The 19,236-nt window shown below is 42.7% G+C and overlaps 1 protein-coding gene across 3 annotated transcripts in view; it reads right to left on the reverse strand.

The window, feature by feature from the left end:
• The window catches only part of Rnf130 (ring finger protein 130), a 104,599-nt gene extending 86,724 nt beyond the window's left edge, over positions 1–17,875 (reverse strand). For 2 of the 3 annotated variants that reach the window (XM_021651739.2, XM_021651737.2), the window contains exon 1: positions 17,546–17,875. In XM_021651739.2, the coding sequence (XP_021507414.1) occupies positions 17,546–17,792 (247 nt within the window). In that variant the 5' untranslated portion in view covers positions 17,793–17,875. The remainder of the gene's footprint in view (positions 1–17,545) is intronic. The other variant, XM_021651738.2, reaches the window with a different exon arrangement.
• Between the last annotated feature and the right edge of the window lie 1,361 nt (positions 17,876–19,236).

Genomic DNA, 19,236 nt, shown 5'->3' on the forward strand with positions numbered 1-19,236 from the left:
AAGTCATGTTCAAAAATAATTTCTATTACAATTGATGTAGCAAATATCTCATTCAAGAAAGATGCTATAAATCAAAGTAAGTGAAAAGTGTAGCTCAGTCCTCAGACAAAAGTAGTACCAGAGCACAACAGGAGTGTTAAGTATTTAAGCCACCTCACTGCCAATTCCATGATAGGATTTAAGTATTAAGTATGACTCCTTCAGGCCCTTTCTTCTCTTAGCTCCTACCCATCATGCTCTCCTCTAGCCTCTGATCATTCCTCCTCATTTTCCAAGGTTCTGTCCTCCTGCACACTTTCCTCAGCAAGATGTAAACATCCATTCTCCATGGCTTTTTACTGTCACCTACATGACAATAATGTCTAAGTCTAAATCTCTCTTGAAATTTAGCATTTAACATTCAGCTGCCTGCTAGATATTTCTCCATGAATTTGTACTCTACTTACACTTCTACTTCTGATGCTAAATTCCTAGCCAACAACATCATCTACTTAAACACATGATACTGGACTACCTGTTAAAAGCCAGGAAGTGACTATATAGAGACCCAGCTCAGTCAACAGAGCCTTCTGGTTTTGTCTGCCACAAGACCAACCAAAGTTAATGACTGACTCAATAAGGCTGTTGTACACAGGGATCTAGGACACCACCAAGAATCCAGAGCAAAGCTAGGCAATGATAGTGTTAGTAATCACAGCCCTAGGCAGGCTGAGAGATATCTGTCAAATTCCAGTCAGCCTGAGCTACAAGGTCCCTGTCTCAAACAACAGTTACAATAGAATTCAGAGGAAGCTGAGTGCAGTGGTGTAAGCCTGTAGTCCCAGACTCTCTGGATGCTGAGGCAGGAGGATCAGAGGTCAAAGTTAGCTTGGGCTACATAACAAGACCCTATCTCAAAAATCCAGAACAGTATCTGAGGCATTAACACTTGGGCAGAAATATAAAGAATATAGGTGCACTTTTGTTTTGCTTTTAAGTTATCTTTATTCTAGTGCCATTAGTTCCAGTACATGAAGGAACTGACAAAAACTGGGCTGTCTGGTCCAATAATGTGAAGTATAGGAGACAAGCTGGGAATTGTGTAGCTGTCACTAAGAGGGCAGAAGATATTTGTCAAGAGGTGATTAAGATGAGTTGCTGAAACAGAAGGCAGGGAAGAAGACAGGGAAGGAGAACAGCCAGTAACTCAGTTGCTGTACAGGGAACCTAAATGACCAGTTGAAGAAATCACACAAGGTGGTTTCAAGTTTTCATAATCTGAGCTGTCTATAAAGCAATAAACAAGAAAAAAAGCAAACACTTAAATGTACAAAATGATCAATAAGACTTGGTGAGGTCTTTACCTCTCAAAGAAGGTGGAAAAAGATACATACATACATCAACGTGTATGTATCTTTCCAGGAAACATTGATAAATAGAAAATCAAGCATGTAGAAGCCTGCCTGCCAGCACATAGCACAATGGGGCTCACACACCAGTGCCCACCAACAGCAGGAGCCACTATAATGTGCAAATGTGTGGTGGAGAGATGAGAGAGAAAGAGAAATGGAATAATTTGAGCACTACGAAGAGAGGCAGAACTGGAGACATGAGGATGGAGAAAAAGAGCCTGATGTGAATAGCCTGCCCTACCACCCCAGGCCATGGTGAAGTCCTGGCCCTCACCTACTGCAGTAGTCAAAAAAAAAAAAAAAAAAAAAGACAGATAATTCAAAGTCCTGGTAAGGAATCTGACCATCTGAGGGGATGCAAAGGTCTCATCAACAGCATGAGGACTGTCTAAGTTCTTCACCTGCCTTACTATCCATCTCTCTCCCATGAGATCACCATCATGGCCAGGGACAAGTAGGTGAACTGGTACCTAGAACCTAATGTAGGCCCCCAAATGCAATGAGATTAACAACTTGGAACAACAACAACAAAATCATTTTAGAATTTCCAAATTCCAAGGCGAAATAAATCATCTTCCTCAGAGAAAGGGAGACATTACACAAAGAAAGAGGAAGAAGGATGGCAAGGTGGCTCAGTGGGTAAAGGTATGTATGGGCAAGTTCCTGAAAACTGTCCTCCAATGTCTACAAGTGCACTACCCCCACATTACAAATAAATATAATTTCAAAAGTTTACAAAAGAAACTAAGACAAATGTGTAAGACAGGTTAAACTTTAAGGTGAGCAAATATATACACACAAAAGTATTGATATGAGGTTCAAAAGAAAACTTCATAAAATTTGTTTGTTTGTTTGTTTTTAGTTTAAAAGGTTCAGAGAGGACTGTTGAGATAGCTTAGCAGGTAAAGACACTTGCAGCACAAGCCTGGAGACCCAAGTTCAATCCCTGGCACCCACATAAAAGTGGAAGGAAAGAACAACAACACCACAAAGCTGTTCTGACCTTCACACATGATCCATGTGATGTGTTCCATTCTCCAATGCCATGGGAGTGCATATTCATACACAATTATACACACACACAAAATTAAAAAATTTATGCCCATAAAGAGCTAAAGTGTGGCTTATAATGATAGGAACAAGCAAGGGGCTTCACTTAACTTTCAAAAAGATTGTTCCTTCTTTTCTCTTAAAAGTACATTCAGAGTAAGACTAGGAAAGCAATAAGCCTGCCTCCTGCTCAGGGACTGTAAATAAAAACTGAAAACAGTTCTCAAAACTTTTTGTCTGGATCTCCACGTGAGGGGAGCAGGGGCTGCCTCTAACATGCCTGCTCTTTAATCACTTGCCCCTGGCAATGCAAGGCCAGGCCACAGAGGAAGAGGATCTAGGCAGTCCTGATGAGACTTGATAAGCTACGGGCAGATAGCAATGGTAGAGAACTCCCCTTTTCAATGGACTAGCGGAAGGGGATGGGGGAAGAGAGAGGGAGAGTGGGACTGGGAGGAGTTGAGGGAGGGGGGCTTTACTCAGGATGTATAATAAATAAATTGTGAAAAAAAAATAGAAAAAACTTTCTGTCTTCTTTATCAAAGAGAACAATTTCAGAATGAAATGACTGTAACAAAGCTATAGGGCATTGAATACAATGAAGAAACTAAAAACAAGCAAATACTGTCTTAGGATGGGTGTCTCTGGGACTCTCACAGTTTCTTGGAAAACACAGTTTATAGCTTGTGCATTTGTGCTGGTTTCTCAAGCAAACTCTGTTTGCATTTCCCATTAAGATGACTGGCAATTACATGACTTCCTTAGCTCTAAGACATGAAAAATCTGAAAATGACAAAGTTGCTTTCTTCCAAATTCTCACTGCTTTATGATAAAATGCAAAGATTTTTTTTCCCATTCCCCAGCACATCACCCTCCTCCTAAGTGTCAGACAAGGAAAAGCACTTGGCTTCTCATCCTAGCACCATTGGTTAAAAAGGCTATTCTCCCCCCACCCCCCTTAACTGCCTTGGTAACCTTGTCAAAAGACAGCTGGACACACCTAAGGGCTTAGATCTAGATATGAGTCTGATCCCACTTATCTATGCATCTGACTTTGTGTGTGTGTGTGTGTGTGTGTGTGTGTAGGCCAGAGGTGGATTTTGGGTGCCTTCCTCAATTACTCTCCACGGTATTTTTTGAGACAGGGTCTCTCCCAGAACCTGGAATTCACTGATTCTACCAGGCTGGCTGACCAGTGAGCTCCAGATATCTGCTTGTGTGTTAATGTGCCCAGCTTCTCCAAGGGTGGTTGGGATCCAAATTTAGACTCTTATGCTTGTGCAGCAGATGCTACTGACTGAGACATCTCCCTAGTCCCTAACTTTTTAATTCTTTTTCAAGACTGTTTTTATTATTTTGAGTAAATGCTTTCATGTGAATTTTAGGATCAATTTATCATCAATCTCTCTAAAACAAACAAACAAGAAGAAAAACAAAATAAAACAAACAAAAACCAGCAAGTAATTTTTATAGGCTTGTATAGGTCAATTCAGAGAGTAATGCTATCTTTTTAAAAAAGATTTATTTATTTTAATAGGAGATTTTAATAATTTATTTTTAATAAATAAATCTTTATTTTTAAGAATTTATTTATTATTTTAAATATATGAGTGCTCTAAATACATGTACCCCCGGATGGAAGAAGAGGGTATCAGATCACATTATAGATGGTTATGAGTCATTATGTGGTTGCTGGGAACTGATCAGAACTTCTGGAAGAGCAGGCAGTACTCTTAACCTCTGAGCTATCTCTCCAGCAAAATGTACTGCTATCTTAAAAGTACTTTCTTCCAGGCATGGTGGTACACATCTTTAATACAAGCACTAGGGAGGCCGGGCAGTGGTGGCTCCACCTTTAATCCCAGCACTGAGGAGGCAGAAGCAGGTGGGTCTCTGAGTTCAAGACCATCCTTGTCTTTGAAGGGAGATCCAGGACAGCCATGGCTACACAGAGAAATCCTGTCATGAAAACAAACAAAAACACGCACTTGGGAGGCAGAGGTAGGTAGATTTCTATGAGTTCCAAGCCAGCCTGATCCACATAGCATGTTCCAGGACAGTCAGGGCTACATAGAGAAACCCTGCCTTAAAACAAACAAACATACATACAATACTATCTCTATCTCCATGAACATAAAAAACCATTTGTTTACTTAGATATAATTTCTTACAAAAAATGGCTTATAGGTTTTACTACCTAATGCTATTTTCAAATGACATTTTAAAACTTCTATTGACAGCCAGGGGTGGTGGCCCATGCCTGTAATCCCAGCACGTGGGGACAGATCTCTATGAGTTCAAGGTTAGCCTGGTCTACAAAGTGAGGCTACACAGAAAAACCCTGCCTTGAAAAACTAAATTAATTAATTAATTAATTACTGTCTAACTGATCCTAGAAGTGTACAACTGACTTTTTGTTTCTGCTATACTAACTTTGTAGGTATGAATATTACTAAATTTGTAAAAGTTACTGTTGTGGGAACTGGTAATAAGAAGTTGTTATTGCCATTTAGTTACATCTCAACACTAGTTGCCTTCCTGAATTTTCATCTCAGATGGTTCCATAAACTTGTGAGGTACCCTGAATAAAAGGTATAGTGTTGTGAAATGGCATGTGCTACTTAGACCATATATGTGTGTGTGTATTTAAACTAAAATGTCTTTCACTAAACTAGCAAATGGCTGTAAAAAGCCCTGAAAAAAAAAAAAAACATAAAAAGAAACTGGCAGCGCTAATACTTTATTTTGCAAATCTGCTCTCTTTATTTACCATAGCAGATTTTATAAAATCAAATTTGGAAAAGAAAGGCAAAAAGCTAGATATCAATATGAAACTATTAGAAATATAGATTTTTCTCTAGCTGTTATTAATCATTAACCTAACTACTGGGCCTTAAAAATGCCAGCTTATGTCAAAGAAAATTATGTGCATGATTTTTCTAAGTATAATATATACATTGGATATATACACACTCATAAAAAAAGACCATGTCTTACTACTATAGGGAAGAGATTGGGTGAAAAAAAACAAACAAATGAAACCCCAGTGGACATGAGAAGCCAGATAAAAACTATACTAAGAGATGAGCGAAGGTGGTGCTGGATATGGAAACCAAATACACTTAAGAGGTTAAATTTAGAGGTCTGGACCACCATGCGTGGCAATGAGATATGGGGTTGAGGATCTAAAGAGGAAGAGGCCTAAATTTCTGGCAAAACATAACTACATAGTGATAAAACAGACACTAGATGAAGGAAAGACAGTTTTGGAGGAAAGAAGATGACAAGGGCTGGGAAGGAGTGGGCCATTCCTACTATGGTTAGGCTCAGATGGGACACCCTCTAGGGCAGTACTTTAAGCTACAGGACAATGAAGGATCTCAGAGAACCTCTGTCCAACTTCTTCCCTAAGGTAGTCACAGAAACTACTATCCCTCTCTGCCAAAGCAAGTGTAAACCCAAACAAAGTCACTCTATCCCTCCTACCTTGAGAACTCTCACTGATGGAAGAGTGCTGCTCGGAAGGAAGGGCTGCTACAGAGAGAACACAAAGACTCTGAAGAGGCAGGCCCTGCTACTACGATCCTCCGTCTTTTTTTCTTAAATTGACTCTTATTTTTTGCACGCGCACACAGTGTGTGGGTGTGCTTGCCTGTGAAGTGCTGTGGAGGTCAGAGGCTTACACTGGGTATCCTCCTTTACCACTCTCCACCTTTTTTTTTTTTTTTTTTTTTTTGAGGCAGGGTCTCTTCCTGAATCTGAACCTTACCATTTTGGCTGGCTAGTGAGTCCCAATGATCCACTCATCTCTGCCCTCCCAGTGCTGATGTTACATGAGTACTAGGGACGCAAACTCAGGTCCTCAAATTCCTGCAGCAATCCCTGAGCCATCGCTCTAGCTCTTAGTGGTTAATCTCCACTGTCAACGTGACTGAATGGAGTGGTGCTTAGGAAACTTGTAAAGCAGTGTTTTGGCCGTGTCTGTTAAGAACATTTCCAGAAACTGGCGGAAGCAGTGAGCAGGGAGGAGACAGATACTTTCAGTTTAATGGAACTTGGGTTTTAAAAGATGAAAAGACTTCTAGAAATTGGTTACATACAGCATGGATGTATTTAACACCAGTGAACTATATCTCTTCAAATTATTAAAACGTTAAATCTATATTTATACTTACCTTGTCACAATTAAAATTTTATATGATCAAAGTACATTAGATACATTTATGAAAATGTCATAATGAAACCAATCATTTTGTACTCTATGTGCTCATAAAGATGTCTGAAAAACCAACAAGGCAGCAACAACTCCTGTCAAGCTTTTTTTAATATTTTAGCTACCATTTTATTTTCATGCAGGCTAAGGGACAATTTGGAAAAAGTCCTAGTCTAAGGGCATAACTGAAAAACTGTGGCAGGCTGTTGGTGACGTTAGCCTGTCAGTCATCATGATGGAAGCATAACACCATTGGCTTCCACAAAGTGCAATAAAATGCTTTGCAAAAGGCTGCAGAATCGGGGGGGGGGGGCATAATAAAGGCTGCTTAGCTTCATTCCCAGTGCTGTGGAGTCCAGAAGAACGAGGCCCATTTCCTTATGCCTTGGAGTTTGTCTGAGTTACTTCCATGCCAGAAAGGAGACATGCAGAGCCTCTGCCTCTGCTGCCATCTCTTCCTCCAATCTCCATAAGGCTGGGGCACAGGGATTGGAGAGATGGCTCAGCAGTTAAGAGCACTGTCTGCTCTTCCAAAGAACCTGGTTCAATTCCCAGGCAGCTCACAAAAGGCTGGGGCGGCCTCTTCCTCTTTGTCATGTTTCTGGAGCTCATCACAGATATTGTCATTCCTGCGGAAGTCCCCTGCCTTCCTGGGAAGAATGTGGATATGTATGTGTATGCTTCACAGTGTGTCCAGCTTCAGGACCATCTTGCATGGAGAAGATAATGGAGGTCCCCTGGAAATGCTTCTCCACCACTGTCCCAACTCTCTGGGTCACTTGGAATAAATCAGCTACTCCATGAGGACGCTGGAAAACTCTTAGAGCTCCTAGAAGCAGTGCAATCTTACTGATACCTTGACTCTAGACCAGTGATACTCAGTGCAAACTGGATGGCTCTTTTTGTTGTTTGTTTTCTGAGGTGGGGTCTCACACCCTATTCCAGGTTGCCCTTCAACCCAGAATTCTCCAGCCTCACCCTCACGAGTGCTAGAATTTCAGATGTGTACCACTGTGCCAGCCTACAGTAAGAATTCTTAACTCTAGATCCATGAATCATATGCAGCTTCAAGACACAATCCAACCTCCTATGTCTTCTCACATAGTCTGTGCACATCTATCTAGAGTATACATTTTTTTTTCAAAAGAAAGAACCACAACTTTTTGTCAAGATCTATCAGCCCAAAACATTGGATGCAGAAAATATGTTCATGACACTGAACAGTGATACAAGTCTACTAGAAAGAGTAAAGAATTGTGACAAATCAGGATTCAAAAATTGTTTTTACAGGCTGAATGAACAGGCTAAATGAAGCAAAGATAAAATCATGTGGCTTATGATGAGACTCTATGAAAAAAGACCATGGGTTTAACCAAGAGAAAGCTGAGGATGAGTCAGTGATTCAGATCACCAACATCACCTGTAGAACTACAGGCTGTTATCCAGAGATAAGAGCTACACTTCCACACTGACAAAATGGAACTCAAAAGACTGCTCAATTTTAGACTTTTCTGTTTATTAGTTTCCTGTGGCTATTATAAAAAAATTATCACAAATTTGTTGAGTTAAAACAACAAAAGTCTGAAAGCTACAAATCTAAGATCAGGGTATTGGCAGGGTTTATTCCTTCTAGACTGGAGAGAAACCCTGTCTGGCCTTTTCCCCCAGTTTCTGATCCTGCTGATGATCCTTGGTTCTCATTGGCTATGAAAGAATCATTCCAATCTCTGATTGGCTCTGGTCTTCTTTCATGTGCCTCCCTCTGTTTCCTCCTCAGTCACTAGATTTTTGGCTCATGTTAACTAGTAAATCCCTAACTAATGACAGATACAAAAGTCCTATTTCTAAATAAGATCACACTGAGGTTCTACATGAACATGACATTCCCTTCAGCCTCTTTTATAAGGACATTAATTCCATTCATGAGGGTTCTACCTTCATTATCTAATCACCTTCAAAAGGTACCACCTCTAAATATTGTCACTATAGAGACCAAAGTCCAGCATAATTATTTTGGGAGGACACTAACTTCAGACCACAGCAACACGCAAGACCCTCTGGGTGGAATATTTATAGACAGATGGATGGATCTCATAGTTCATGCCACTGAAGTTGGAAAGGATCTCAAATACTAGGCAAATAGGGAACTTCTTCAAAGAAGGAAAAGAAATATAGGAAGCAGATTCATTTGCTGTGTGCAGAGGGGAAAGAGTGAGATTTTACATGAAAAAAAGACAAATTCACCCAACAGCTCACGAACAAGTATAGCTACGCCTCACTCCATTGGTCCCCAGAGACAACCAACTTCTGTTTTTAGCTCTTCTGCTGGCCAGCCTTAACAGTTCTAAAAAGATAACAGCCATTATTTCTTGGTTTGTCAACTTTACACAGCACCTATAGATTTATGATTGTCACAAAACAGGGTTCAGTTCACATATCCTTCTAAATCTGTTTTGATCTTATTTGTTTTCCTGCGTGGTTAAACCTTTCTAGTGTCTGCAACCCTGTGAGATGACTATAACAGCTCTTCTAGCTGTATCTAACATGCTTTTCTCTCTTGTCATTTCTTCAGCTTTGTCATCTACTTATATATCCTTAAGGTCACAAATTTTATGCTCTGAAATTGTGATTAATCTCCCATGCTTAATCTCTAGATTATTTCTACACAGTGAAAAAACACAACATAACTAAAACAAATGTTATCACCACTCTATAAATACACAGAAAAGTCAAGTCCTTGCACTTAGATCTCACTTCCTTTCTAGGACCCGTTACTCAAAATCATATCAGATTCATTTCCTGACATCTGGACTAACCAACCAGTCTTTGCTGGTCTTAGAGTACTTCTCCTCCTGCCCCTGCTCCCTTTGGCTTTTCAGAGACAAGGTTTCTCTGTGTAGCCCTGGTTCTTGTGTAGCCTTGGCTGTTCTAGAACTCATACTCATAGAAATCCACCTGCCTCTGACTTCCAAGTGCAGGGATTGAAGGCATGTGTTACCAACGCCCAGAGAGTACTTCATATTTTACTAAAGAAAATCAGACCACTTCAACATATTCTTGGTACCTTCCAGATTCCTGCTCATGCTAACCAAACCCTGAAGTCATCCTGCTCTTACTGCAGGTACAGAATAAACTTGAGAATAAAAGAGATGATGGTATAATCCAGTCATACTTATCTAAGATGAGCATGGGCTCAAGGCCAAACACTGCAAAACAAATTTCCACTTGTTCAGGCATCGAATACCCCTGCTTTGCCCTCATGATCACTTGCCCCCACGTTTCCTAAAATGTTGTGTGTGTCACAATATCCATGTAGAGGTGAAAGGACAACTGTGAAGAGCCTGATCTCTACTACCTTTTATGTAGGTTCTGGGGCTCAAGCTCACCCATGACCTTGCAGTAGTTTGTTTTAATCCGGAGAAATGCCATTGATGATCTAATCAACACAAAATCTTATTTTGCATATCACTTTGAGCCCTTGTCCACTGTAAACAAAATTAACACAGTCATAGTTCAAACACTTTGGTTTTTTTTTTTTTTTTTTTTTTTTTTGGTCACACATACAGTGCTTTAATGATACCCTCTTTTATGGCTATGTGACATTCCACTGAGTGGATATATCATAATTTATTAACTCACTTGGGAAGCAACACAAAGAGGTGGTTAGAATATGGGAACTGCCATCAGGCAGGCCTACCTCAAGCCCAGCCCTGCCCAATTTCCAAGGCTACAATGTGCTACCTCACTCTCTTTAATTCACCCAACACTAATTGCTCAGAACCACTTTACTATGTTCCCAATACCATATGCATCACTGAATATACAAGAGAGGACACAAGAGACAGGCTCCCTGCCCTCAGAAACAAAGAAAATAGATACACAATTTCAGTTATGTTAAGTGCTATAAAGAAAACAGGCACCAAATGAATGACCGGAGTGCACTGAATTCCCCAAGCACCAAGAGAAGTTAAGAGTACCACATGGGGCTCTCAGCAAGATGAAACACAGTCCGCGGGAAACATCAGCACCACTTGTGGAACACAGCGCATGCCCAATACATGTTACCTACATTACTGCTTGGGACAAACTTCGAACACCAAAGAATCGGGATCCTCTCTTGGCCCACCCCCCGCAACTGTCAGTATAAATCTTATGCATATGCAAGGCATTGAATGCTCTACACAGAATTCTGATCTAGGATGTTTCTAACTTCCACTCTCTCTCCTCATTTCATGTTTCCTTTTCCGTTCTTGAACAAGTAGTATACTTCTAAAGATTGGCCAAACATTCCCATCTGCAACCCTGTCATCTGGTTATAGGTCCTATTTTTCTGCTTCTTCATAGGCCTGTTGATTCTAGGCTGGATGTCAGTTTTAGATTTTGTGGGTTTTGGAGATACAAGTTAAGGCATTCCTTTAAATATCATCTGGACATTTTGGAACAAACTACATGGTCTCAGTCAGTCATGTTCTTTAAAAATTTGCTAACCTTCAATGGCAAGAGGGTCCCAGAACACTTTACTTTAGGAATACTTGACTTCACTACTTCACCAGGTTTTTCTACTCTTAAGAATGAGAACCTTACAGATTCCTAGCTTCCTGTGGACTCCTGAAACCATCGTAACTGCTCCTTTCTGTCAGTTCTTCCAGCCTCCAGTAACTTCTTTATGCAGGAAAAGTCCCAGCAGCATCCTGCTGGTTCTCAGCAGACCAACCCACTCTCCAGCTCTCCAGCTCTGCCTCATCTCCTGGACTTCTTGATCTTCAGCTCATGAGACTGTCTGCCTCCATTTGGGCTGCCTGTCTCTGCACCGAAGCCTACAAATCCCCAGGCAGTAGGTGGCAATAGTGGGGCTCCCTTACCTTTCTCTTTTTTCAGGGATCCCCATCCCATGCTGACTATCAACCTTATCTAAAACTGCTGCTCATAGACTGTCTGGTTTTCTGGTCAGTCAATGCCAGTGGATCTACGACAGTCATAAGTGGAAGTTCTCAGTCTGTCTGTATGTCTCTCTCCCCCTCTGCCTCTGTGTATTTGTCTCTCTCTTTGGCTGGCCTGGAACTTGCCATGTAGACCACGTAGACCTTGAATTCACAGGGAACTGCCATCTGAGTGCTAAGATTAAAACTGTGTGCCAATACACCCAGCTAAACAAATCTTATTTATAAAAAATTATATCTTCCTAAACTACAAGTTCAAATACTGTTTTTCACTTTTCTGATCTCTACACGATTTAATAGATAGAGTACTATAATGAAGCCCCACTCTGTCCAAAGCTGCTCTGTCCTCTCCTAAGATCCTGCTGTCAGCTTTGCCAGTACACCAAGCACTGCAGGATTAAACACAATTACATATTTGAGTCACCTGCTGGTCTTAGGCACAGCCTTACTACCTTGGCTCAAATGAAGAAGATAGGACCCATTACTTCCGGGAGTTCAGTCTGGGACAACTTAGCAATCAAAGTCATAATACAGCCCTTAAGGGAGAAATAAGGTAATTTTCTTACAGGGGCTGGAGAGAAACATTTTATCACAGCCCTGTAGGCTCTTCACAACCACAAACTCTGAAGGTAGACTATAAAAGCAGCTACTGATGCCAGCTAGCACATTGGCCTAACTGTATTCCAACAGAATACTCTGGAAGCCCCTGCTTCAGAGCAAAATCCACCTGCAAACTGAAGAAAGCTTTTAGTCTTTCAGGGTGTTGTGTCTGAGTGGCTGCGACCCAGCCAAGGCTGAGCCTGTTCTTTCAGGCAGGAATTTATACACATGTCCTTTCTGTGCACACACAGAGCTTGCACAGCACAAGCATACAGTGGACTTTTACATTCTTTTTGATCTTTGAAGGGTTTTCTTTGTTTTACTCAAAATTACCTCCAACAATCAGGAAAGCTGCACTATTAGACTTATGGAAAATAATAAATGCCTAGTGCACAAAAAACTTAAAGATAATAAAGCAAAGGATGATAGTCTAGACTTTTGTTTTGTTTTTTAACTAATTAACTAATTTATTTATTCACTTTATATCCTGTCTAGACAAAGTTAATAACTGCATTTTGTGAACAGGTTAAGTGCTATACTTAAAACAAAAAAAACTACACTTCATTCATCACAATGACATTAATATGTCTGAATCACTAAACCTCTGTTTCATGAATTATCTAAAGGATGAAGTATACAACACAATAAACTACCTCTCTCTTTTACCTATTATATATGTAATATATAATAGTTCATGTATATAAATGTATATGAATATATACATGAACTTAAAATATGAAATATATATTTAAAAAATATAATGTTACGGAATCAAGCTGGCTCTGAACCCTTGATCCTCTTGCTGCAGTCACCTGAATTGGGCTTCCTCTACATATCTACATCTCTGACTTTCTGCCCCCCTTCTTAAAAATATTTTTAAAACAACTATAAATTAGATGTAGGGTTTGTGCACAGGATGACAGTTGCCCATGGGTGCCAGAGGAGTCAGAGCCCAGAGAACTGTAGTCGCAGGTAGTTGTAAGCAACCCAACATGTGTGCTGGGAATCAAACCAGGTTTTCTGCAGAAAGTACACTCTTTTAACTACTGAACCATCTCTCTATTTCCATTTCCTCTATTTTAAATAAAACTACTCCCAACTGCCTGCAAGTAATTTCTGATTAAAAAATTCAAATTTATCTAGAACTTAATATTTTGTATACTGAATCTTTTACAATTGTTTAATAAAAAGCAAAGCATATACCAACAATGTTGACTGATTTGTTGCTGTCAATGTGTATGTATATGTACACACAGTCTTACAATGTGACTAGTTCAAGAAGAACAATATTCTTAGGCCATGATACAGCTCAGTGACAAAGTCTAGCATGCGTAAGGCCATGAGTTTAGCCCCTAGTACTGCAAAAAGAAAATGAACAATATTCTCTTTAATGAGTACATATATTCTTGTAGGTTTCTTAAAGATTTGTCTTATTATTTCAATCATATTTTGCTCCAGGTGGGAGGATCTTAGAAGACATTAGCCTGTTCTTACCAGTGACGTATTTCTTTTGTAACATTCAAAATGAAGTTCTGCAGTTTAATTGTCTATTAATAAAAAGTTAAAACTTTTTATTTTAATTCGGCCCATGATTGGAACTTTAGGAATCCTGACCATGTCACCCAACATATCAGTTAAACACTTTGTTTTTATCAAAATCACTAGCATAACAATCAAAGATTTTCATCATGTAAGGAAGAGCAGGAGGAAAAAGTAGAGGCATTAAGTAAAGAAACATTTATCAGACACCTTCCTCTGACAGAAACAGAAATAAGGTAGCAGGAGTCTGTTAAGTATGGTGGGTGGTTTTCGTAACATTTATACGCTAATAGAAATCACCCAAATGTGAAGGGAAAAACATACCATGTAAAAATAGCATCTATTTTGTCTACTGTAAAGTTCAACACAGATATAACCTACTCACCACACACTTTTCTTCTTGCCTAGCTATTTACTTATTTCAGCACTGTTTTCAAAGCCTCCAACTTTTTTGAGTTCTCCTCCTGAATGTTAAGAGTACCTGCTCCCAAGATCAAATGTACTTCTTCTGTAACTATTTTGAAATATCTATGTCTGTAGCTTCCTCTGCTGTTATCAACTCTAATGTTATATGATCACCTTCTGTTTTTATGCCAGTCTCCTTCACTGCTCATGAAAATTCCTAAATCCAACTTCAGATTTGTTAAGAGGAGCATCAGGGTTCCAACAGGACCACAATTTCAAACATTAAAAACTTAAGATAAACATTTGTAAAATTATGTTACAACTCTATATAATCAGCAAGGCATCAGTAAGGTTTATTACTTGGCAAAACTGTTCTCCAAGGTTTTAACACTCCATCCTGAAATTTCTGTACAAGGCATAAAGTGGTCAATGCCAAACTCTTGCTGCCAGCAATCTGTATACATACTAATTACATCACCACCACAGGGCTTTCTCCTTCCCCAACCCCCACTCTGGGCTCAAACAAAAAGCCAGTGTGCATGCACATAAAGCACATTTACAATGTCTGTGCCACACACCAGCTAGGTCTGCTCTGCAAAGAGATTTGGGTGTTCCTAATTCAAAACTGATCATTGCAGCAAGCAGCCAGAAAGCAACTATGATCTGTTCATAAACATACAACACACTCCTTCAAAATTCCTTCTCTACAAATGAATACTTTATACAGTAACATGCAAATGTCAGTCCAGAACAAAGAGCATCTCCATTTAAGTAAAACTCAGTAATTCATACATGCCTAGCTGTGCAATTCATATTGGCCTGAAAAGAGCAGAGCACTGTAAAAACAATGAGGGTTTCTAACTGTACAAATCAAGCCATAGACAAATTGTAAAAAGCTTTTGTCTTTTCAAATAGGTAGTATTTTTGTTTGTTTTTTGTTTTGTTTTGTTTTGGGGAACAGGGTCTCACACCATAGGCCATGCTGTCCTGGGATGTACTGTAGAGCACTAATCCTCTGGAAATTCCACTGCCAGATAACAGGTGTCTGCTACCCCACCTAGCTTTAAATTCACGTTTTCTTAAACACGAATAATGCTACCAGACTTCTACCACAGTCTTCTTTTAAAAATACATTCTTGAGTTTCTAGTACACACGCAGAATGTCACCTTGAGTCTGTATAAACCCACAGGTGTAGAAACACTTATAAGTAGATTACCGGGGGAGAGAGCCCCTCTGAACAGGAGCTTCAGAAAGATGTCTTCAACTTTACTCCAGGCTACTGCCCTCCCTTTTTGTCAGGGCTTTTAATGGTGCTTGGGCAAACTGGGTTTCAATCAGCACGTGCTAGACTGAAGGCCATTTGTCCGAAGCTACCTACAAGATAGCCATCCTGAGAAATCCTAGAACAATTCTCATGTGGTAACAACGTTCCCGTGGGGAGATGGCTCAGCAGTTAGTCGTAGTTGTTGCTTTTGCAGAAAACAGGCTTGGTTGCCAGTGCCCACAGGGTGGCTTTTTAACTCCAGTTCCAGGGGCTCCAACGCCCTCTCCTGGTCTCTGTGGGCACTACACACTCTAGACAGACATATCAGCAAAACATCTATACATAAAATAATTAAATCTTTTTAAAAAGACACAATAATGATACCTCGTCTCCACAGGATTAATTGGTCCTCTTTTTTTTTTTTTTTAATAAGAAATGAAGCCACCAGGCAGAATTATTTTGCCAGTATCACACAATGTATGTGCCCCACAGGTCTGATACGGAGTCTTCAACCTCACCATACTAGCTATTTCCCCAGTGACAGGATAAGACAACTGACATTTAGTTCCCAAAACTTTCTCTTGGAACCCCTAAAAGCATTCTCCAAGACAGGGTTTAATTGTGGAGTAACAGACAAGCAAGAGATAATGTCACATAAAACACTTTGGGGTCCAGCATCTTGAGTGAGGGCAGTGGTCCGGGGTGCCTGGGGAACCAAGCCCCAAGCGCAAACCACAGATTTCGCAACACTGTCCAGCTCTTGCTGAATCGTAGCTTGCCTTTCTCTTCCTCTTCCTCCCCTTCCACATGACCCTCAGGATTCTTTTCCCCACCAGAAAATAGTGTAGCATTGTTACGGCCATAGTTTGGCAACATTACATGTCCCAACCACAGCGACTGGCACAGAGCAGGCAGCAAATATTTATTGAATGGAGCAAAGACAAAAACTGTTTCTATGATCAAGCAGGGACTTAACCGCTGCTTCTAACCTAGTGGAATAAGAAATACACTATAAGCATTTGTCTCTGGTGTAAAAATGAACATTTCAGAGCCCATTCTAAGTTGAAGACAGGCAACAAACAGTAAAGCCTTATGCCCCAAGCCAGTCCACCTCAAAGAATACAGCCTAGTATGTATCATCATACAGATACAAAGCTCAGAGGACATAGTTTAGTATTTTAGACTATAAAAGCAAACACCATTAACCCTAAAGATTGCCTAGATTAGGTCATCTGAACATGAATAGCAGTTGATTTTTGTTTTTTTTTAATCCTTTCAACATTTTAAGGGTGTTAGTGGAAGACAGGAGATATCTCTCCAAAGTTCAGCCTGCCAAAGCCCCCAAATATCACACTCCCACGAAGAAATGTGTCCCTTAAAACACTACCAGTAATGAACAGATACAGGTTTTACATCAAATCACTAAGTATGCACAGCCGGCATACACAGGGGGACCACAAGGCTAAATCAAATGGCTTCAAAGACGATTCTTCCCGTTTTACCTCGTTCCCTCTGGGTGGGCACCCGTGACCGAAGTCTTGGCTACTAATTCAGCTACTCTCACCGTCTTTATAATGTGAAAACCCCTAGCGTCTCATGACAGCAAAACTACCGGGGCCAGAGAAAGCCAAAAGCAACAGGGACCACCTCCCCTCCCCTTAGACACTATAGAAAAAACCCGGCACGTATTGACGTTCGGAGAGGGCGAGGGTGGGGGAAGGCGGCGGGGGGGGGGGGGGGCTCTTATCCCTAGAGATCCACTGCAGCGTTAAATCCGTGGGATTTCAGGAACAAACCTGCCGATTCTAAAATACGGGTTAAGCACCTCGTCCACCATGAAGTAGTTCTGCGCCCCCTGCACCACCTCCTTTGTCTCAACTGTCCCTGCAAACTCGCATTCCAATGCCCTCCGGTAAACAAGCTACCTAAACGAGAGAGAGGGGAAACGTTCTAAGTCTCTCTCTCTCTTGATTTGAGGGGGAAATGCAGCAGGGTTTCTGGAGCCTCCTTCCCCAGCGGGGAGCAGGCCGGGCTCCCCAGCGCGGGTACCTCAATCCCCCGCAGGCCGGCGGCCGAACGGCGCGCGGACACCGGGCCACGCCGCCCCGTCGCCCCCCGCCCGGCCTCGGGCTCCGGCCTCACCTCCGTGGATGGGCAGCGGTGCCAGCACCTGGCCGCGGACCTCGGCCTTGGGTGAGTCGAGCCCGTAGCGCCCGCGGTCGATGCGGAACGTGAGCGGGGTGCCGCGGCCGGGCTCCTGCACCGTCACGTTGATGAGCGCCGTGTAGTACTCCTGGCTCGCGTTGTCCGCCCGCGTCGGCCACAGGCTGCAGGTCAGCAGGGCCAGCGCCGCGAGCCGGGCCGGGCCCGCCCGCGCCGCGCCGCTCATCTTCCCTCCGGCCGCCGCCGCCGCCGCCGCCGCCGCCGCCGCTCGCGGACCGGGCTCCGGGGCCGGCGCTGAGAGGCGGGGCGGGCGCGGCCCGGGCTGCGGCGGGAGCGCGCGCGCGCGCGTCGCGGCGAGCCGGGCACGAGCACGGCCCTTCTCGGCCCCGCCGCCCTCACGTCCGCGGCCCGCGCGCGAGTACGCGCCCGCGGGTCCCTCAGAGGACAACAGCGCGGCGGGTCGCGGGCGCTGTCTCCTCCGGGAAGCTCGAACGCCGGGGACCGGGCCTGCGAGCAGGGCGCCTGAGAGGATTCGGGGAGGGTGGGAAGGAGCGGTCCCGACTGCCCCCGAGAGGGTCAGCGATGCCGCCTCAGGCGCGTGGCCGCCGCCGCCCCATTCCCTCCAGCCTAGCAACGCGCAAGCCCGAAGCGCAACCCCGTCCGCTGCGCATGCGCGCTAGGCCCAGCCTGCTCCCGCCCTCCAGCACGAGGGCCAGGGGCAGTCCAGTCACCTGCTTTCTGGCACCCAGCGAGGTGAACTGCCCCGGGCTTCACAGCCCTCTGCAACCTGGATCCGTGGAGCTTTCCAAGAACCTATAGAGATGTCAGAGATAGGACTATAAAAGAAACCAAGCTAAACGTTGCGGTTTTAAATTAAATGTCTTTGAGAGCTGACATCCCCGCTGGGTCAGTTGCATATTGTATAATAGGTCGGAAAGGATGTCTTTGTGTTTGGGGCCCAGTAGACCCGGAGCAAGATCTGTTAGAGACAGATGTAAACTTCATGAGGTTGACATGGTCATTCCTCCCTCTCTCAGCCCCGCCCCCCCCTACCCAAATCCACTGAGGCTCACTTTTTCCCCCCTGTAAAATGGTATACAGTACTTGCAGCATTTAACAAAGTCTCTGCTCTATTTCTCCTGTCACTGGGCCTCTCCTCACAGGGTGAAGTGTACCACAGCACCTGGGAGACCCCCGGAGTTGCCTGTCAGAACGGCGCGGGCTATCTTCGGAGTCTACACGGGGCTTTCTCTAGGAAGAATGTCCTCTGCCCCTCCCATTTGTCGTGCCCTGTCCTGTCTTTGCTAAAAATGCTCACGGCTCCCAGTCCTTGCCCTTACAGGGGTCTTCAGTGGGTGTGGTGCGCATGTCCCTGACGGGGGAATACTGCAGAACTCCACAGACACCACCCTGTTAAACCAGGCCAGAAGGAGGAGGCTCTCTGTTGATCTCTTTCACCTGTTATGCATTTATCAAGGAGAAGATTTGACGGTGCTTTTTAATTTTTTTTAAACTTCATGTGTATGTTTGTGAGCTTGCCTGAGTTTATGCACACCACATACATGTGGTGCCCGTAGGGGCCAGAAGAGGGAATCGGATTCCCTGGAGATGGAGATGGAATTACAGAGGGTTGTGAGCTGCCATGTGAGTGCTGGGAACCAAACCTTGAT

The sequence above is a fragment of the Meriones unguiculatus genome, chromosome 11 (assembly GCF_030254825.1).
Source record: "Meriones unguiculatus strain TT.TT164.6M chromosome 11, Bangor_MerUng_6.1, whole genome shotgun sequence".
In the NCBI taxonomy this organism is placed as follows: Eukaryota; Metazoa; Chordata; class Mammalia; order Rodentia; family Muridae; genus Meriones; species Meriones unguiculatus.